Genomic DNA, 16,081 nt, shown 5'->3' with positions numbered 1-16,081 from the left:
TGAGTACTCTTTCTTCTACTTTAGCTACCTCCCTTTCTTCTTTCTTCTTCCTCAACAATTAGAGAAATTAATGCAAGAGAGAGAGAGAGAGAGAAAAGAGTGTTACGAGAGTTTTGCATTCAATGGATGAGTCATTTTAAGTGTTGTGAATGATTTGATGAGAAATGGCGAGAGTTGGCTTCTTCAAGAAGCTCTCACATGTCTCTTCTCAATGCCACCATCATTACATTTTCACATGAACAAGTGAACATACATCTCCGTTTGAATTGTGATATTAAAACAACAAAATTTTACTCTCACTCATCCTCAGCACAACCGGTCATAAAGTTTTTTGGGGCCTTTTTGGCCATGTCTCAACTGAAGCATCTGTATTGCAAGTTTGCAACATTCTTCTCAACAATTACAATGAACATGAGCAATATACCACTGCCGCAACTTTCCTCCAGCAAAGTTTTGCACTCATTAATAAATCCAAGCATCGGATATGAGGTTTGATTGGCAAAAGGATGAGCACAGAAGCCACCTCAATTAGAAGCTATCTAAGGATCTCAGAAAACTTTAAGACCATGGAAAAGAGCCTAAAGTGCTTGAGTAAAAATGTCAAAATATTTCGACTGACCAACATACAGAGAGATTCTTCAATGTGTTCGAAATAAGGGGTGGTACACCAAGTATTACTATACAAATAGTGAGGTACTTGTATTAAAAAATTAACAACTTAAAAAATTAAAATTTTTCTCTACTTATATAATGATACGTGATGAACCGCCAGTATTCCAAAAACAATAAAAAAATTCCCAACATATGAGCCATGCATAAGGATGCCATCGTGGTTGTTTCGGGTTGAGTACTGTGCCAATACCCATTTCGCTTGGTATACCACGACTAACTATATGAGCCCTGTTACGTTTTTATTGATATATTTTTCCTTATTAAAGTAAAATAAATATAATATAATTCCATGACATTAATTATTATGAATTATTTCACAGAGCATATGTTATGGGTTTGATTCTTGCCATTTGTGAATTACATAATGGTGGCCAGGAAGAGATTGAATCGCCTCCGTGAGTCTTCCCAGCCCTCGAAAGGCTGAACTGCAATGGCGAAATCATTAGCTGGGCCCCTTTTTAAAGAAAAAAAATTATTATGAATAAAACAAAGGGAGCTTTCATGAAAAGGGCTTGAGCTAAGTCTATTTTAACAAAAATCATGCTATAACTATATTTAATGAAAAAGACTTAAATATTAATGAAAACCCCTTAAATTTTAATAAAAGAACAAAAAAACTTAAAGTTTAATGAAAATGACACAATTTTAAATAGAAAAATTATAAATAAAAAAAAGACCTGACACACGAGACCCGTGTGTCCATCACAAACACTGTTTAAGAAACTGAACACTATTTATGAAACTGAACGGTACTACATTATTTATTGGTCTAGTTTCATAAATAGTGTCTAGTTCTTAGTCTATTTTCATAAATAGTGTCTAGTTCTTGGTCATGTTTCATAAATAGTGCCTAGTCATTGGGTCTAGTTTTATAAATATAGTATAGTAATTGGTACAATTTCATAAATAGTGTCTCTTTCTTAGTTCAAGTTCATAAATAGTGCTTAGTTATTTGTTCACTTTCATAATTAGTGCCTAATTCTTGGTCATGTTTCATACATAGTGTCTAGTTCTTGGTCCAGTTTCATAAATAGTTTCCACCAATGGCTTAGTTTTAGAAATAGTGCCTAATCCTTGGCTTCGTTTCATAAATAGTGTTTACTTATTGGTCCAATTTCATAAATAGTGTCTACTTATTGGTCTAGTTTCATAAATAATGTCTACTTATTGGTCTTGTTTTATAAATAATGCTTAATTCTTGGTTCAGTTTCACAAGGTTTGAAACTTAAATCCTGTTTGGTCCTGTAAAAGCACCCATTGCGCCAAAAAGGATGAACCCATAAGTGATCCTTTAAGTTAAAACCTTGAGAAGATTATGTTCTCAGTAATTATATTTAAAAAGTCGTTTTCAATTACCAAATTAAAATTTCCTCACAGTTTTTACATACCTACAATATTTAAAAAGTTCGAGAAATTTTTCCTTGTACCCGTAACACAAGTGGTATACCACATATTATTACATAAGTGGTGAGAAATCTTTTTTTTTTATGTTATTAAATTTTTAACATAATAATATCACCACTTGTCATGTTCCGGGCACTTTGAAAATTTCGTCATCTTGACTACTATTGGGAAACAACATCATAAAAATAAAACTGGGAAATGTAATTCAATTTGAAGTCTTTTTTTTATAGGAAAACTAATGAAAAGGGCTTGAAAACTTTGAGTTTTAATAATAAGGACAAAATAAAGGGTAAAGTGAATAGTACCAGGATTGACTTTTTAGTGTAAAAATGTGGTTTTTCGTTAAAGTGAACAGTACCGAGTGTTTTTCATTAAAGTTCCCTTTTTTTATTCTAAGCACAAATAAAAAATAAAAAATAAATCCCTTAATGATAGCTGATAGGGGAAAAAAAAAAAAGGAGCATGGAGGGGAGTGGGTGTAAGCGTGTCCTGCGCGGGTTGTGTTTTTAATGTTTTATTTTTATTTTTTATTCTTCAGTCCGTATCATTTAAATAAAATTATTACATTGTTTTTTATTAAAATGCAAAGATTTGAAGCTCTTTTCATTAATTTTTTCTAAAAGAAAAGATAACACACAATATAATATAATATTGTAGTATCATTAAATACTAAAATAACACTCTTAAATTTGAAAAACAAAGAAATACAATTCCAAAATTCCAAAAAAAAAAAATATATATATATATATGTATATACACACACGAGGTTGTTTCAAAGTGAATGTACTATTACTATATGGGGCGAATTCCTGGAATTTACCTGTATCCACATGCATTTTGCCCCATCTCTACCCATATTTAATCATACACATTGTGACAACATTCAACACTTGAAGTGCCTGGTCTCTCATAGTTTTTTGTAACAAAATTTGTAGGTGGAGTAGTTAGACTAGTTTTTATAATTATAACTTTTAACTTTTGACAGGATATGAGCAATTAAAATCCGTTGTTTTTTCAATGTACTAAATTTATCTTTACTTTTTGTTTGTTATATGATTTTCATATATTCAAATTAAATGTGTCTAAACTATTTTTGTACGACACATAAACATATACAAAAAGTAAATCTACAAACGTGCTATTAATTGTGTGTTTTAGAAAACAAATTTTGTTGTATTCACTTAATTTGTACATGGATTATAAGGTTTAAAACATAATTAAGGTTGTTTTGATTATGATATTGAATTGTAGTATAGGCCAAGTGGACATATGTGAAATTTCTGTGGAGACCCAGAGCCCAGCATGGGCGGCCATGAAGACTGAAGACGATGGGCGTCGTGTGTCGGCAGTGAATATTCTTTCTGGGGAAGGTTCCGTTATGTCTGTTTCATAACTCATTCTTCACGAGGACTATTCTGACCAGTGCTGAGTATCTATCCGTGTTCTTTTTTCTTTTTCTTATTTATTTATTTATTTTTATTTTGTTCTTCTGAATCGCTGTGTTTCGAGTTTCTTATACCGAACACATGATTAATTCCAAAGTCACGTGTGATCAAATAGTTTTCCATATTATAAACAGATATGATTATTAATTGGGTATTAGACCTTGTGGAATTCACGTTGTTATTATTTTTCATCATTAAAGTATACTGGTTTTTCCTTCTCTTTAAACTTTTACATTATTTCAACCGCTAGTAAACTTTTTTTTTTGGTCGATCAACCGCTAGTAAACTACACTAGAAGAATTTCAACTCCGAATGCAATGGGTCATAAAAGTTCCCTTAGATTATTGCGATGCATTGTTAGCGTCACAAAGTTATTTTCATGACGGCTTTGCAAAATAATAGTTAACATTGCAACTGCTTTGACATTGAAATTAAACAGAATATTTGAGACGTGTTTGATGCGTCATAGATGCTTTATTTTTACCATAAATACAATGTGTTGGAAATGAAATTTTTTCCATGAAAGCATGAGGCTGGAATTTTTAATTTAGTTACAATAATGCTATAAAGTAAAATAATATATGAATGAAAAGAATTGTACTTTTATTATTGCTATCATTTTGAAAATACACCACTCATAATCCTAATTTATAATCCTACAAGAGTTCAATGTGAAATACGAAAAATCTTCTCCCAAAAGTGGATGAACATATTTTTTATATCAAATTCCCCAAAAGAGTTCAAACTTTGAAAATAAAAATTACACAACCATCAATAAAATATTTCGATGAAAAGTACAATGTTTTCTTTACAAACCCTTTATGAAAGCAATTTCTTTTGTTGGAAAATATTAGTATTTTGGTTTATTTGAATGTTTGGTTTTATGGGCTTAGCCCATTAGAATTAGGTTTTGTTAGAGATTAGGGTTAGTTTATTATAAATAGGGTGTTTTGTTATTCATTAGGATATAAGTTAGCCACAATGTAGTCTCTTTCGGTTTATGTAGCCTTCTTGGCAATTCAATTTAATAAAGTTTTATATTCAGTTTGTTCGTTTATTCGTTGCGCACTCTGATATTCAACTTGGTATCAGAGCCAGGTTTGATTCTTCGGGATCTAATCTGCTTCTGTTTGTTCGTATCAGTTTTATTTCTTTCCAGTTTCCATTCGTAGATTTTATACGTTTTCTGGTTTGGTTTTCAGTTTGTCCTTGGTAGTCTTCAGAAGGTAAAAAAAGAGAGGAAGGAATCGCACAGAAGGAAAAAAAGGAAGGAAGAAGGAAGGAAAAAAAAAAATAAAGGGGAAAAATAAAATAAAAATGGTTGTTTTGAGGTTTTGTTGCTCACACATTCTTGCATTGGGCATGGTAGCTTGAACTTGGAATGGAAATATGACATCGGCATCGGCATCGGCATCGGCAACGGCATCGGCATCGCCATCGGCATCGGAATTTGAAGGCTTGCATCCACATCTGCTTGTTGGCAAACTCATGTCGTGTACCGCCATGAGTTTGACGGGAGGTGTTGGAAAATATTAGTATTTTGGTTTATTTGAATGTTTGGTTTTATGGGCTTAGCCCATTAGAATTAGGTTTTGTTAGAGGTTAGGGTTAGTTTATTATAAATAGGGTGCTTTGTTATTCATTAGGATATAAGTTAGCCACAATGTAGTCTCTTTCGGTTTATGTAGCCTTCTTGGCAATTCAATTTAATAAAGTTTTATATTCAGTTTGTTCGTTTATTCATTGCGCACTCTGATATTCAACTGCTTTTATGCTTCTAGGTCTGATTAAGGTTGATGCTCATTACTCCTAAGTCCCCTCGTTGTTAGCTTGATGTATTAGAATCTATTTAAATACAATTGTATTAGTTTTTTTTGGGGGGGGGGGGGGGGGAACAATTGTATTAGTTTAAAAACACATTAAATAAGTTAAAATAACAAAAATAATAAATTAAACAAAAAAGGGACACTTACCAAGGCTCTTTCTTCATCGCCCCCTGCACTTCGGAGGTGAGCTTCCTCTATGCAGGGGTGAGCATGGGGCACTTGGTATGGATAATGGCTTTATGTTGTGTGATTTGGTTGGAATGGTGATGCTTGTGGGTGGTGGTTCTTAGTGAGTTCAGAAAGAGAGTGAGAGAGTTAGAGGGAGAAGGAGAGTTATAGATTGAGGGAGAAGAGAGAAAGCCGGAATGGGTTAATCCCACTTAAAAAAAAATTCCCAAGGAAAATTGCCATTTTGCTTTCCATCGAATTAAATTCATAACTCAACTCAGATAACTCCGAATTCAAATCTACTTTCACCCACGCACTTTTGAGTATGAAAACTAGTTTAATAAAATAGGAAAATAGGAAAATATGAGAAATTGAAATTTAACTCAGAACTCCATCATTATCTGAGACACCCAACTATGGGCATTCTAATCCTTTCACATCCTTCGAAAATAAAATACATTAATTTAAGGTACGGATTTTACATAACTGATCTGGATGACCTTGTGCATTGCGATCACTAGTATATTTGCATCCTTGGCTTGTTGTTTTACCTCGTTCGCGAGAAACTCTATACATATTCCTTAGTTGACCAACTGTCCGAGATAGTTCTTCCAATTTATACATTCTCCTATGAGGTGACCAAAGGTTGATTTTTCAGCATGATGTAAATCTGATGGATTGGGTCGTTAAACTAGGTGTAAGTTTTCTTGGAAGAACCATCATCTGTTGTGGAACGTTGCTTCCGTTTTTTTTTCCTCAATCTGCCTTGTTAAAGTTTTTCTCATAGACCTTTTTCTTTGAGGGTTGCTGCTTTTTGGTTGAATCTGGCACCTTTATTACCGGGGTCTGCTTTGGGATCATAGTAATTTCTCCACAGAATGGATGCTTTGCCAGTATTCTTTACTTGAAAACTGTTCACACAACTGTTTTGTCGCAGCCAACAATCTTGACCTTTTCGATCTTGATGTGCTGAATGCACTCTTGATAAACTCGTTAGCCTTCTCAATCATGATCGGATAGTGTCTTGACAACTTAGTAGGATGAATACTCTTTCATGAAAACAAAGGCGAGTTATTCAAAACTGCCTATAGATAGTAAAGCCAAAGTATAAAACCAATCTTGAGCTACTCCCTGCAAATTCATGGCTAAGACTTTGCATATCAAGGCTCTGTCCTGCTTGTGAAGTGTTATAACCTTTCAGTAGTGCTTTAGTGCAGTGCTTTTCTGGGTCTGAATCTCCCTTAAACCACGTGAAGAAAATGTGGAAAACCTTCGGGCAGGTCGTGCCTACTCGATCTTGTTTGTGTATGGTAAAACATTCAAGGTGGCAGCGTCATTGCATCACGCATCCTCTAAGTTTCCCATTTGCCCAGAAATCCCTAAGTTACTCATTATGCAATCGTTGTATGACTTCGAGTTAGATGGGCTATCTTTCATGGTTCCACTGTTATGTGATTTTATGGTGGTCTATGCTTCGATTCTTGTAATAGCTGGACTGGATAATTAGCAAAGCCTGCTTCCAACAAACTTTCATTATGATCCTTTTACTGGATGGAGCACTAACCTAATTCATAGGGCACACCCCTAGAATTACGAACATTTTCCTAGGGAAGAGTCAAGTGTGAACCCTTCCCCTGAATCCAAGGAAGGAAGGTACATCAGAGCAAGGGCCAGGCTTAGACTGAACACTACGGGATACTTTGCTTCTCGATCTGCAATCTCCTTTCTTATCTTCTGAATGGTTTTCAACTCATGCCTCTAATGCTAAGGTCTGGTGACTACTGCTCAAACTCCATTTGATTTGGCAATGAGTTGATTTTAAGCTCCATATTCTGCTAATTGAGCGCCGGATTTAGGTATGTTACTTGGAAAGAAAGAGATTCTAGATGGGTAGAACCCCTAGTGGTTTACTCTAGCTTGAGTCAGTTAGCAAACACGTGATGCACTACAGGCAAAACCACTAGATGTAGTATTAATGGGCCAAATCAGATGGGAGATAGAGTTTCTGAATCAACGGGCTCGGGCCATGAAGTTTATTCAACCGAGACCATCAGTAGGGGGTAGCATCACTCTGTAGAAGGTGGTTGAAACAATGATTGCACTTCGGTAGGTGGCTATCGAACTAGTGGCGTCTTTTGGCAGAGTGGGCCGAATGTGTTGAGGTTATGCGGATGACAGCTGTTGATGATATTGTTGTTGTGGCATCACAGCCAAGGAAGTGGCACACTGGTGGTTGTGGTAGCAACCGTAACCATGATTTAAGGCCTCGACGAAGTCATAACAATCTTAATTCATAGTGGAAGTGTTGGATATATGTTAACAATCTTGAAACAGAAATCTATGGATCAACAATCTGTGAATGTGAATGGCGCTGTGCCAAAATACTCTTAAAAGCTTGAGAAGTTCAAAGGGTTGGATTTCAAGATATGGCAACAGAAGATGTTGTTTTTCCTGACAACTATGAATCTCGCTCATGTTGTCAAGGAATAAGTTTCGAAGTCTAATGAGAATCCAATGACAAAAGAGACTGTCATGGCAATTGAAGCTTGGAATCATTCTGAGTTTTGTTTTAGGAACTATATTCTGAATAATTTGGATGACAATCTCTACAACATTTATTCTCTGTGCAAGACTGCAATGGAGTTATGGGAATCCCTGGAGAAAAAGTATAAGATTGATGATGCCGGTTCAAAGAAAATTATTATCGGTAAGTTTCTCAAATATACTATGGTGGATTCGAAATCTGTTGGATCTCAGGTCGAAGAAATCTAGAAATTGATCTATGAACTGCACTCCAAAGGATGGGAGATCAATGACCATTTCCAAGTTGGGGCGATAATCGAAAATTTGCCAACTTCCTGGAATGACTTCAAAATTTATCTCAAGCACAAGCGTCGTGAGATGAATATGGAGGATTTAATTCTAAGGCTACGAGTGGAAGAAGACCATAGAAAGGCAGACCATTCTGGTGGGTTTGCTGCCATTAAAGCCATTGCGAATTATGTTGAGGGAGAAAACTCCAAGGCCAAGCCGAAGAAAAATAAGGCTCCGAAAACCAAGTAGTTTGTACAATCTACCCTGACTCTTAAAGTCAAGAATCTAAAGACGACTAAGGGCGCCTGCTATGTGTGTGGCAAATCTAGTCACAAGATTGTTATCATCAAAATGATAGAAATTATGCCAACGGAAACAACAACAACCATGCTAACATGGCAATCACTGATGAAGAATTGGCTATTGTTGTGTTTGAGGTTAACATGGTCTCGAATGTGAGTGAATGGTTGATGGATACTGGTGCTACCAAGCACATCTGCACTGACAAAAATTTGTTCACTGAATACCATCCTGCTGCCCTTAGAGAAAAGCTATATATAGGCAATTCTACCTCATCTGCGGTGGAGGGCAAAGGCAAAGTGGTAATCAAATTCACATCTGGAAAGAGTCTCACCTTGCTGAATATGCTGCATGTTCCTGAAATAATGAAGAACTTGGTTTCTGGACCTGTTTTGATTGCTAAGGGCTTTAAACTTGTATTTGAATCCAACAAATTTGTACTTACCAAGGGTGAGATGTTTGTTGGAAAGGGTTATGTGACTGATGGCCTTGTGAAACTCAATGTAATTGCCGTTGATGATGCTAATAAAATAAATGTTTCTACTTATATCGTTAAGTCTTCTAATATTTGGCATGCTAGATTAGGACATGTTAATTTTTGTTCCATGCAAAGAATGGTTAAATTAGAATTATTACCTAAATTTGAAATTGAATTTAATCATAAGTGTGAAACATGTACTGAATCGAAATTTGCTAGGCAAACGAGAAAGTCAATTCTAGAAAGATCAAATGAATTACTTGGATTAATTCATAGTGATCTTTGTGACTTCAAACCCACACCAACTCATGGAGGAAAGAATTATTATGTCACTTCTATTGATGATTGCAGTAAGTATTGCTATGTTTATTTGATTCATAGACGAAGCTTTGAATATGTTTAAGACATATATAGCCGAAATTGAAAATCAACTTGAGAGAAAAATCAAAGAACTTTGATCCGATAGAGGAAAAGAGTATGAATCTACTACCTTCTCAGATTTTTGTGCACAACATAGAATTATACATCAAACAACGGCTCCATACACACCACAACAAAATGGTGTTACCGAAAGAAAAAATAGAACATTCAAAGATATGATTAATTCCATGTTAAATGGTTCAAGGCTTCCACACAGTTCGTGGGGTGAAGCTTTACTTACTGCAAATACCATATTGAATAAGGTTCATCTAAAGAAGATTGGCGAGTCACCTTATGAACTATGGAAATGACATAAATCCACTTATAAAACCCTCAAAGTGTGGGGTTACTTAGCAAAGATGCAAGTTCCGTTACCAAAATGAATGAAACTAGGACCTAAAACTATTAATTGCACATTCATTGGATATGCAAATAATAGTGCTGCTTATAGGTTCCTTGTTGTAAAATCTTCAATTTCTGACATACATGTTAACACTATATTAGAATCAGCGGATGCAGAATTCTTTAAGGATATATTTCCTTACAAAGAAAATGAATCTGGTTCTAATACAAAGAGGGTTCATGATCATAGTCATGATGAAGCCTCTTCTTTTGGTGTCCAAGAAAATGATGTGGAACCAAGAAGAGGAAAAAGAATCAAAGTTTCTAAAAACTTTGGACCAGATTTCATAGCTTTCTTGTTCGAGAATGAACCTAGAACTTTTAAAGAAGCAATGTCTTCTTCCGAGGCTCCTTTATGGAATGAAGCAATTAAAAGTGAAAATGGAATCCAATATGGAAAATAACACATGGAAATTGATTGATTTACCTCCCAGTAGTAAACCAATTGGTCATAAATGCATTTTCAAGAAGAAACTTAAGGCGGATGGAACCATTGATAAGTTCAAGGCACATTTAGTAGCCAAAGGTTATCGCCAAAAGGTAGGGTTGGATTATTTTGACACCTATTCTCCAGTTTCTCGCATAACGTCAATTAGGACGTTAATAGCGATTGCGGCTGTATACAACTTTGATATACATCAAATGGATGTAAAAACAACATTTTTAAATGGAGAACTAGATGAAGAAATATACATGGAACAACCTAAAGGGTTCGTGCTTAAAGGACAAGAAAGCAAAGTGTGCAAATTAGTTAAGTCATTATATGGACTTAAACAAGCACTAAAATAATGGCACGAGAAATTTTATCATACTTTGTTGACACATGGGTTCAAAATAAATGAATCTGATAAGTGTGTCTACATTAAGAGTAATGATAAAACTTGCGTTATTGTCTGCTTGTATGTGGATGATATGCTCATAATAGGAGGCAATAAAGATGTAATAAACAAAACAAAGAAAATGTTGAATTCAAGTTTTGACATGAAAGACTTAGGTCAAGCCGATATCATTTTAGGAATTCAAATTAAGAGAAATAGTGAAGGGTATGTCCTTACACAGTCCCATTATGCAGAAAAAATATTACGAAGGTTTGGTCAATTTCACTGTAAACCTGCTACAACTCCTTTTGATGCTGGGTGCAAGTTGGAGAAAAATAAAGGCACTGCCATATCTCAACTTGAATATTCTCAAGCAATTGGAAGTCTAATGTACTTGATGAATTCAACTAGGCCCGACTTAGCTTATGCAGTAAGTAAGCTTAGTAGATATACAAGTAATCCTTCACAAGAGCATTGGGATGCTTTAGTAAGAGTGCTACGGTATTTGAAAAATACACTTGACTGCGGATTAGACTACACAAAGTATCCACCTGTTGTAGAAGGCTTCAGTGATGCCAATTGGATTTCTGACACTACATAATCTAAGTCGACAAGTGGATATGTTTTTACCTTGGGAGGTGCAACAATATCTTGGAAATCCTCTAAACATAAATGTATAGCTTCTTCCACCATGGAGTCAGAGTTTATAGCTATAGATTTGGCTAGAGAAGAATTTGAGTGGCTCAAACATTTTATGGAAGATATTCCAGTGTGGCCAAAGACTGTAACTACTATATGTATACATTGTGATAGTATGGCTACGCAATCAAGGGCCAAAAGTCATGTATACAATGGAAAGTCGCAACACATCAGGTGTCGGCATAATACTCTTAAGAAGTTGCTCTCCAATGGAATAATATCCATTGATTATGTAAAGTCAAAGAAAAATATAGTTGATCTTTTGACATAAAGCCTACCAAGAGGGCAAATATTATTTACATCGAGGGGAATGGGTCTTAAGCCAATTCAATGAATCAGACTGGACGGAAACCTAATCTAGCTAATTGGAGATCCTATGGTCTAGGTTCAATAGGAAAACTGGTTGAGTTTGATTCACAAGTTGAACACACAGCTTACCCATTCTTATGATAAAATGTGTGTTGTCTGTTGAGTTCGAGGGGTTCTGTTTTATACATTTAATGACATTAATATCTTGTTATCAAGAGGAATATGGTAGCTTATTTTTAATTAATGTCACCTATATAGGAGTAAATGGGGCCTCATTTATGAGAATTTAAATGGCTAAATTCTCTAAAGCTCCTACGAAATTCGGGATCTGTTCAGGGCCAAATTGAACATAACCGTATGAATTGACGTGTGGTAGACATGCTATGTGTGTAGCATATTGTCTCAGTTTATTACTGCGGTGAACAATTTAAGATCTTCCACATCCACTGCGTCACCAAGTAAACCCGATATGTTTTCACTAGGGTAAGTTCAAGTCCAAAAGACACTTCACCCAATGCATATCATGTCCATTCTCTCTCTGTTTTAGGTAGCCCAGTCATACATTTTCATTCAAATGTGGGGTATTGTTGGAGTTTGAATGAAATTTCAACTCAAATGTGGGGTATTGTTGGAAATTTTGAGTAAAAATTTCATTATCCCACATTGGCCATTCCTAAAAGTTTTTCTCACTTTATAAGGTTATGTTCTCTTATAGATAGTGATTGGAGTAATGGACCATTGAGAATGAAATTGGGCTTAACCTTGGAGTTGGGCTTTGAGGTGTACTAATTAGTTGATAATTAATTACTAATTAATATATAATTAATTATCAAAAGATGGCTCTTGGGCTCTGAAAATTAAATTCTATAATTAATTCTTTAATTAATTAATTTTGAATTTAATTAAATTATTTTTTAACAGACTCATCTTTTCAGATGAAGTTTGAAGTCAATGAAAAAATGCAGAGAGCACAACATCCCTCTGAAGAGAAGTCTTCCAACAATCAAATCTCATTCTCATACCTGTTGCGAATAGGCATAATCCCACTATATATACATCTATGTACTTGACATTTAGAACACAGAAAATATCAAATTCTTCTTCTACATTCCTAAACCTTCTTACTGAAATAACCACACATAAATTCGCCAGAAGTCATTTATCCAGTGTTAAAAGTATAACTTGATCGTTGAATCATGGTGAAGCAAACGTCCATAGAACTACAAGCACTGAGTAGGTACAGAATATCTATTTCAAGGACATTGCGGTACGCAAGCCTCGAACTTCAATATTTTTGTTTAATATTCTTTCATTGTTCAAACACTATTAATTAGTTGTTCGCATTTATTATTTATTAGCATATATAAATTTATCACAGATTGTTGACATATATCCAACAAGAAGTTGCTCCAATTCTTGGGTAAAAGGTATGCAGGGGCATGATAGACAAAATCCGAATTCATGTTCTGGGGCCTCTCAGAATCCATGGCAATCTTAGATTGCAAGGATTGGGAGTGTTATTCTTAGTCATGGTTCTTCTCGTGTCCACCATGTTATTCGTTATGAACAAAGATGATGAACGATGAACGATGAACTAAGAACTAAGAAGACCAAAAAAAATATTTTAGAATTTTACTTTCTTTGCTCAAAACTCTAAGCACACATGGAGTATAGCTTACATTTCTCTCTAAAAGGAAAACAGTAATTTGTGAATTTCGTACGCGGCTGATTTGACGAAATTCTACCTACAAGAGAACAAACAGCCTCATCCTAATTAACGAATGCCTAGAAAAATGGGGGAGTGTGCCTACCAAATGGTTTCTGATGCCTAAGAAAAAAAGAGTAGTTGAGACAAAAATAAAACTTGACAGAGTTCTAAAAGTAAGTGGCGATTGTTATTTCCTCTGTTTGACCTGTTATTTATAGGAAAAAAAACCATAGCAGGTAGTTGTGAGGGGAGGCTGCAGAGCGTACTAGGCAGTCCTTAATGATGCATGCCAGACTCCACAGTCCTATTAGCTAGCAATTTTGTAGGACCTTGTTGGTAAGAGCATAGTTGTGCCGAATACCTAACGGGAGACTCCGGATAGTCGATACCCTACAACCATTTGCAAAAGAAGCCCAATTACCTTAGGGCAGACTACATCTCTTCCTTAGGTAGTTTTGTGGTTTACTAACAACGTTAAGAATAAAACCATCATATTTATCAAATTGTCCAGGTGTCCTTTTCCTATTGGATGTGGTTAATTTATGCCCCAACAATACCTTAATCAGTGACGGTAAATAGTAACAAATCACAATCCAGTATGAATCTCCAAATACGTATTTTCATTTATCATACACATCATATGAGTATGACACTCTAATAGACATAGAAGAATTGTTTCTTAATGAGGCTCATAATCAATTACAACCCCTGACAGTATAAAATAGGAAATTAATTCTCAAAATTTGCTCAATAGGATTGCTTCTAAAAATAGTATTCATTTAACAAAATAATAAACTATTGTAAAGGACTTCTATAAAATATCCTATCATTTCTCAAAAATCGCAAATTTCTTTCATTGTAGTATATGTTTTTTAGGAAACGATATTCATTACATAAACTTTAACAGTGTATCAAAGACATTCTACAATATATCACCGAATTCAAGATAACATGAAGCAAAGCACATAAAATCCACATTAGCCAAAACCTTCATAATCCACAATCCTAAACCTTGACTGTAACTATGAATCGAAGCCATGCAGCCATAGATCTCCTCGTGTCTTGCCTTGGAGACCATGTGTAACATTTGACGGATTTGTGAACTCAAACTTTCACCGATCCAACTGCGCATAAAAGTGAACAAAAAGCCATGATTTCACTTATTACCCAAAAACATATGAGTATGTCGCAATGACGTTGTAATGGAGGGACATGAAAGTTGTAATGGTGAACTCAAATTATATGAGCATACCATATCAAATCACCATAGGAAAATTCACCACAAAGGAACATTATTCACCCGAAGAAATTACACTAAATGAAAAGAAAAAGAGGAGTAGGGAAGAGGAGGGGAGGGGAGGAAAAAAGACAGCGCTCTACCTCCTCCCCCTCCACTAGTGCCTAGGGGTTCTCTTTGTTCAACTTCAGAGATTTTCGAGGTCTATGAGATTTTTTCAAGATCCTATTAGTTTTTTTCAAGGTTTTTTTTTTCACTGTAAAATATTAAACATGAGGAAAAGAAAAAGCAAGAATTTCATAACTTGTTACATTATACTCTATCTCAAGCAGCCAAGTATTCAATCCCAGCCTTATTTCGCTTTGGCATCTGAGTTTCATAACCATCCGATGTCGATGCTAACGGAGAGGAGTGGTCAGGCAAGCGGCCCCGCTTAGGGGTAACCCTAACGGGCTCAATGCTACTCGAGCCAATCAAGTGAGGAAAATTCAGCTTGGCTTTGCAGCCACGTAGCTTAAACGCAGCTCGGTCATAAGCCAACCCCGCGTCCTCTGGCGTCTCATAAGTCCCAAGCCACAGTCTCGCACCGTTCTTCGCCGGATCTCTTATCTCTGCTGCGTACTTCCCCCACGGCCTCCTTCTCACCCCTCTATAATGTTTCACAGCGTAAACCTCATGGGCCACCGCTGCTTCATTCTTTACAACGCCATGCAAACCTCCAAAGGTAGCATGCGCGTCATGATCAGTGACTACAAACAATGACTCCCACCAATCTTCCGTTGTTAAAACTGGAAATATGACTGGAACATTATCTGGGCTAACACTCATTGCCTGAGGCTCCAAGTCATCAAGATGTTGGTGAATGGATTCAAGAAGAGCAAAATCGTCCGATTCTAGTTCTAGGGTTTCCTGTCCGTACATGTTTCTAAACTGTATATTATGTACGTATATAATGCACGAAATTGAATGAATGGGTTAGAGTTGAAGATTCTTGTGAATGATTTATGAGGAGAGAGTTTTTTGTGATCATGTTTTGTTTAATTTGTTACTTAATTTGTTACAAAAGCTATAGCTTTATATAAGCATCGCCAGGCAGCTTCAATGGACTTTCAAATTTCATGGCAGTGCGTGCAATAATTAAGAACTCTTTGTAGCATTTTTATAGCGTGGTATGTTGGACTCCATGATTACAAGTGACATCGCAGCCTAATAGGGTCAAAAGCTCTCTCCATCACAAACAACCTTTTATTTGTCTTACTATACGTGTAACACATGTATTTTAATAAAATATTTTTTTTAATCAGATTGAATTTGGGATTAAAGTTGGGAAATCGAGCCCCTTATTTTATTGGGAAATACCTCAAAATATGACATTTTCTTA

The 16,081-nt window shown here is 35.4% G+C and overlaps 1 protein-coding gene across 1 annotated transcript; it reads right to left on the bottom strand.

Annotated features, from left to right (window-relative positions):
- Window positions 1-15,024: 15,024 nt before the first annotated feature.
- Window positions 15,025-15,621, bottom strand: LOC103408456 (ethylene-responsive transcription factor ERF098-like). Its single transcript, XM_070825640.1, has one exon. It carries the CDS (start codon window positions 15,619-15,621, stop codon window positions 15,025-15,027), a length of 597 nt encoding a protein of 198 aa, XP_070681741.1.
- Between the last annotated feature and the right edge of the window lie 460 nt (window positions 15,622-16,081).

The sequence above is a fragment of the Malus domestica genome, chromosome 07 (assembly GCF_042453785.1).
Source record: "Malus domestica chromosome 07, GDT2T_hap1".
Classification (NCBI taxonomy): Eukaryota; Viridiplantae; Streptophyta; class Magnoliopsida; order Rosales; family Rosaceae; genus Malus; species Malus domestica.
This window is presented reverse-complemented; position numbering and strand designations above follow the sequence as displayed.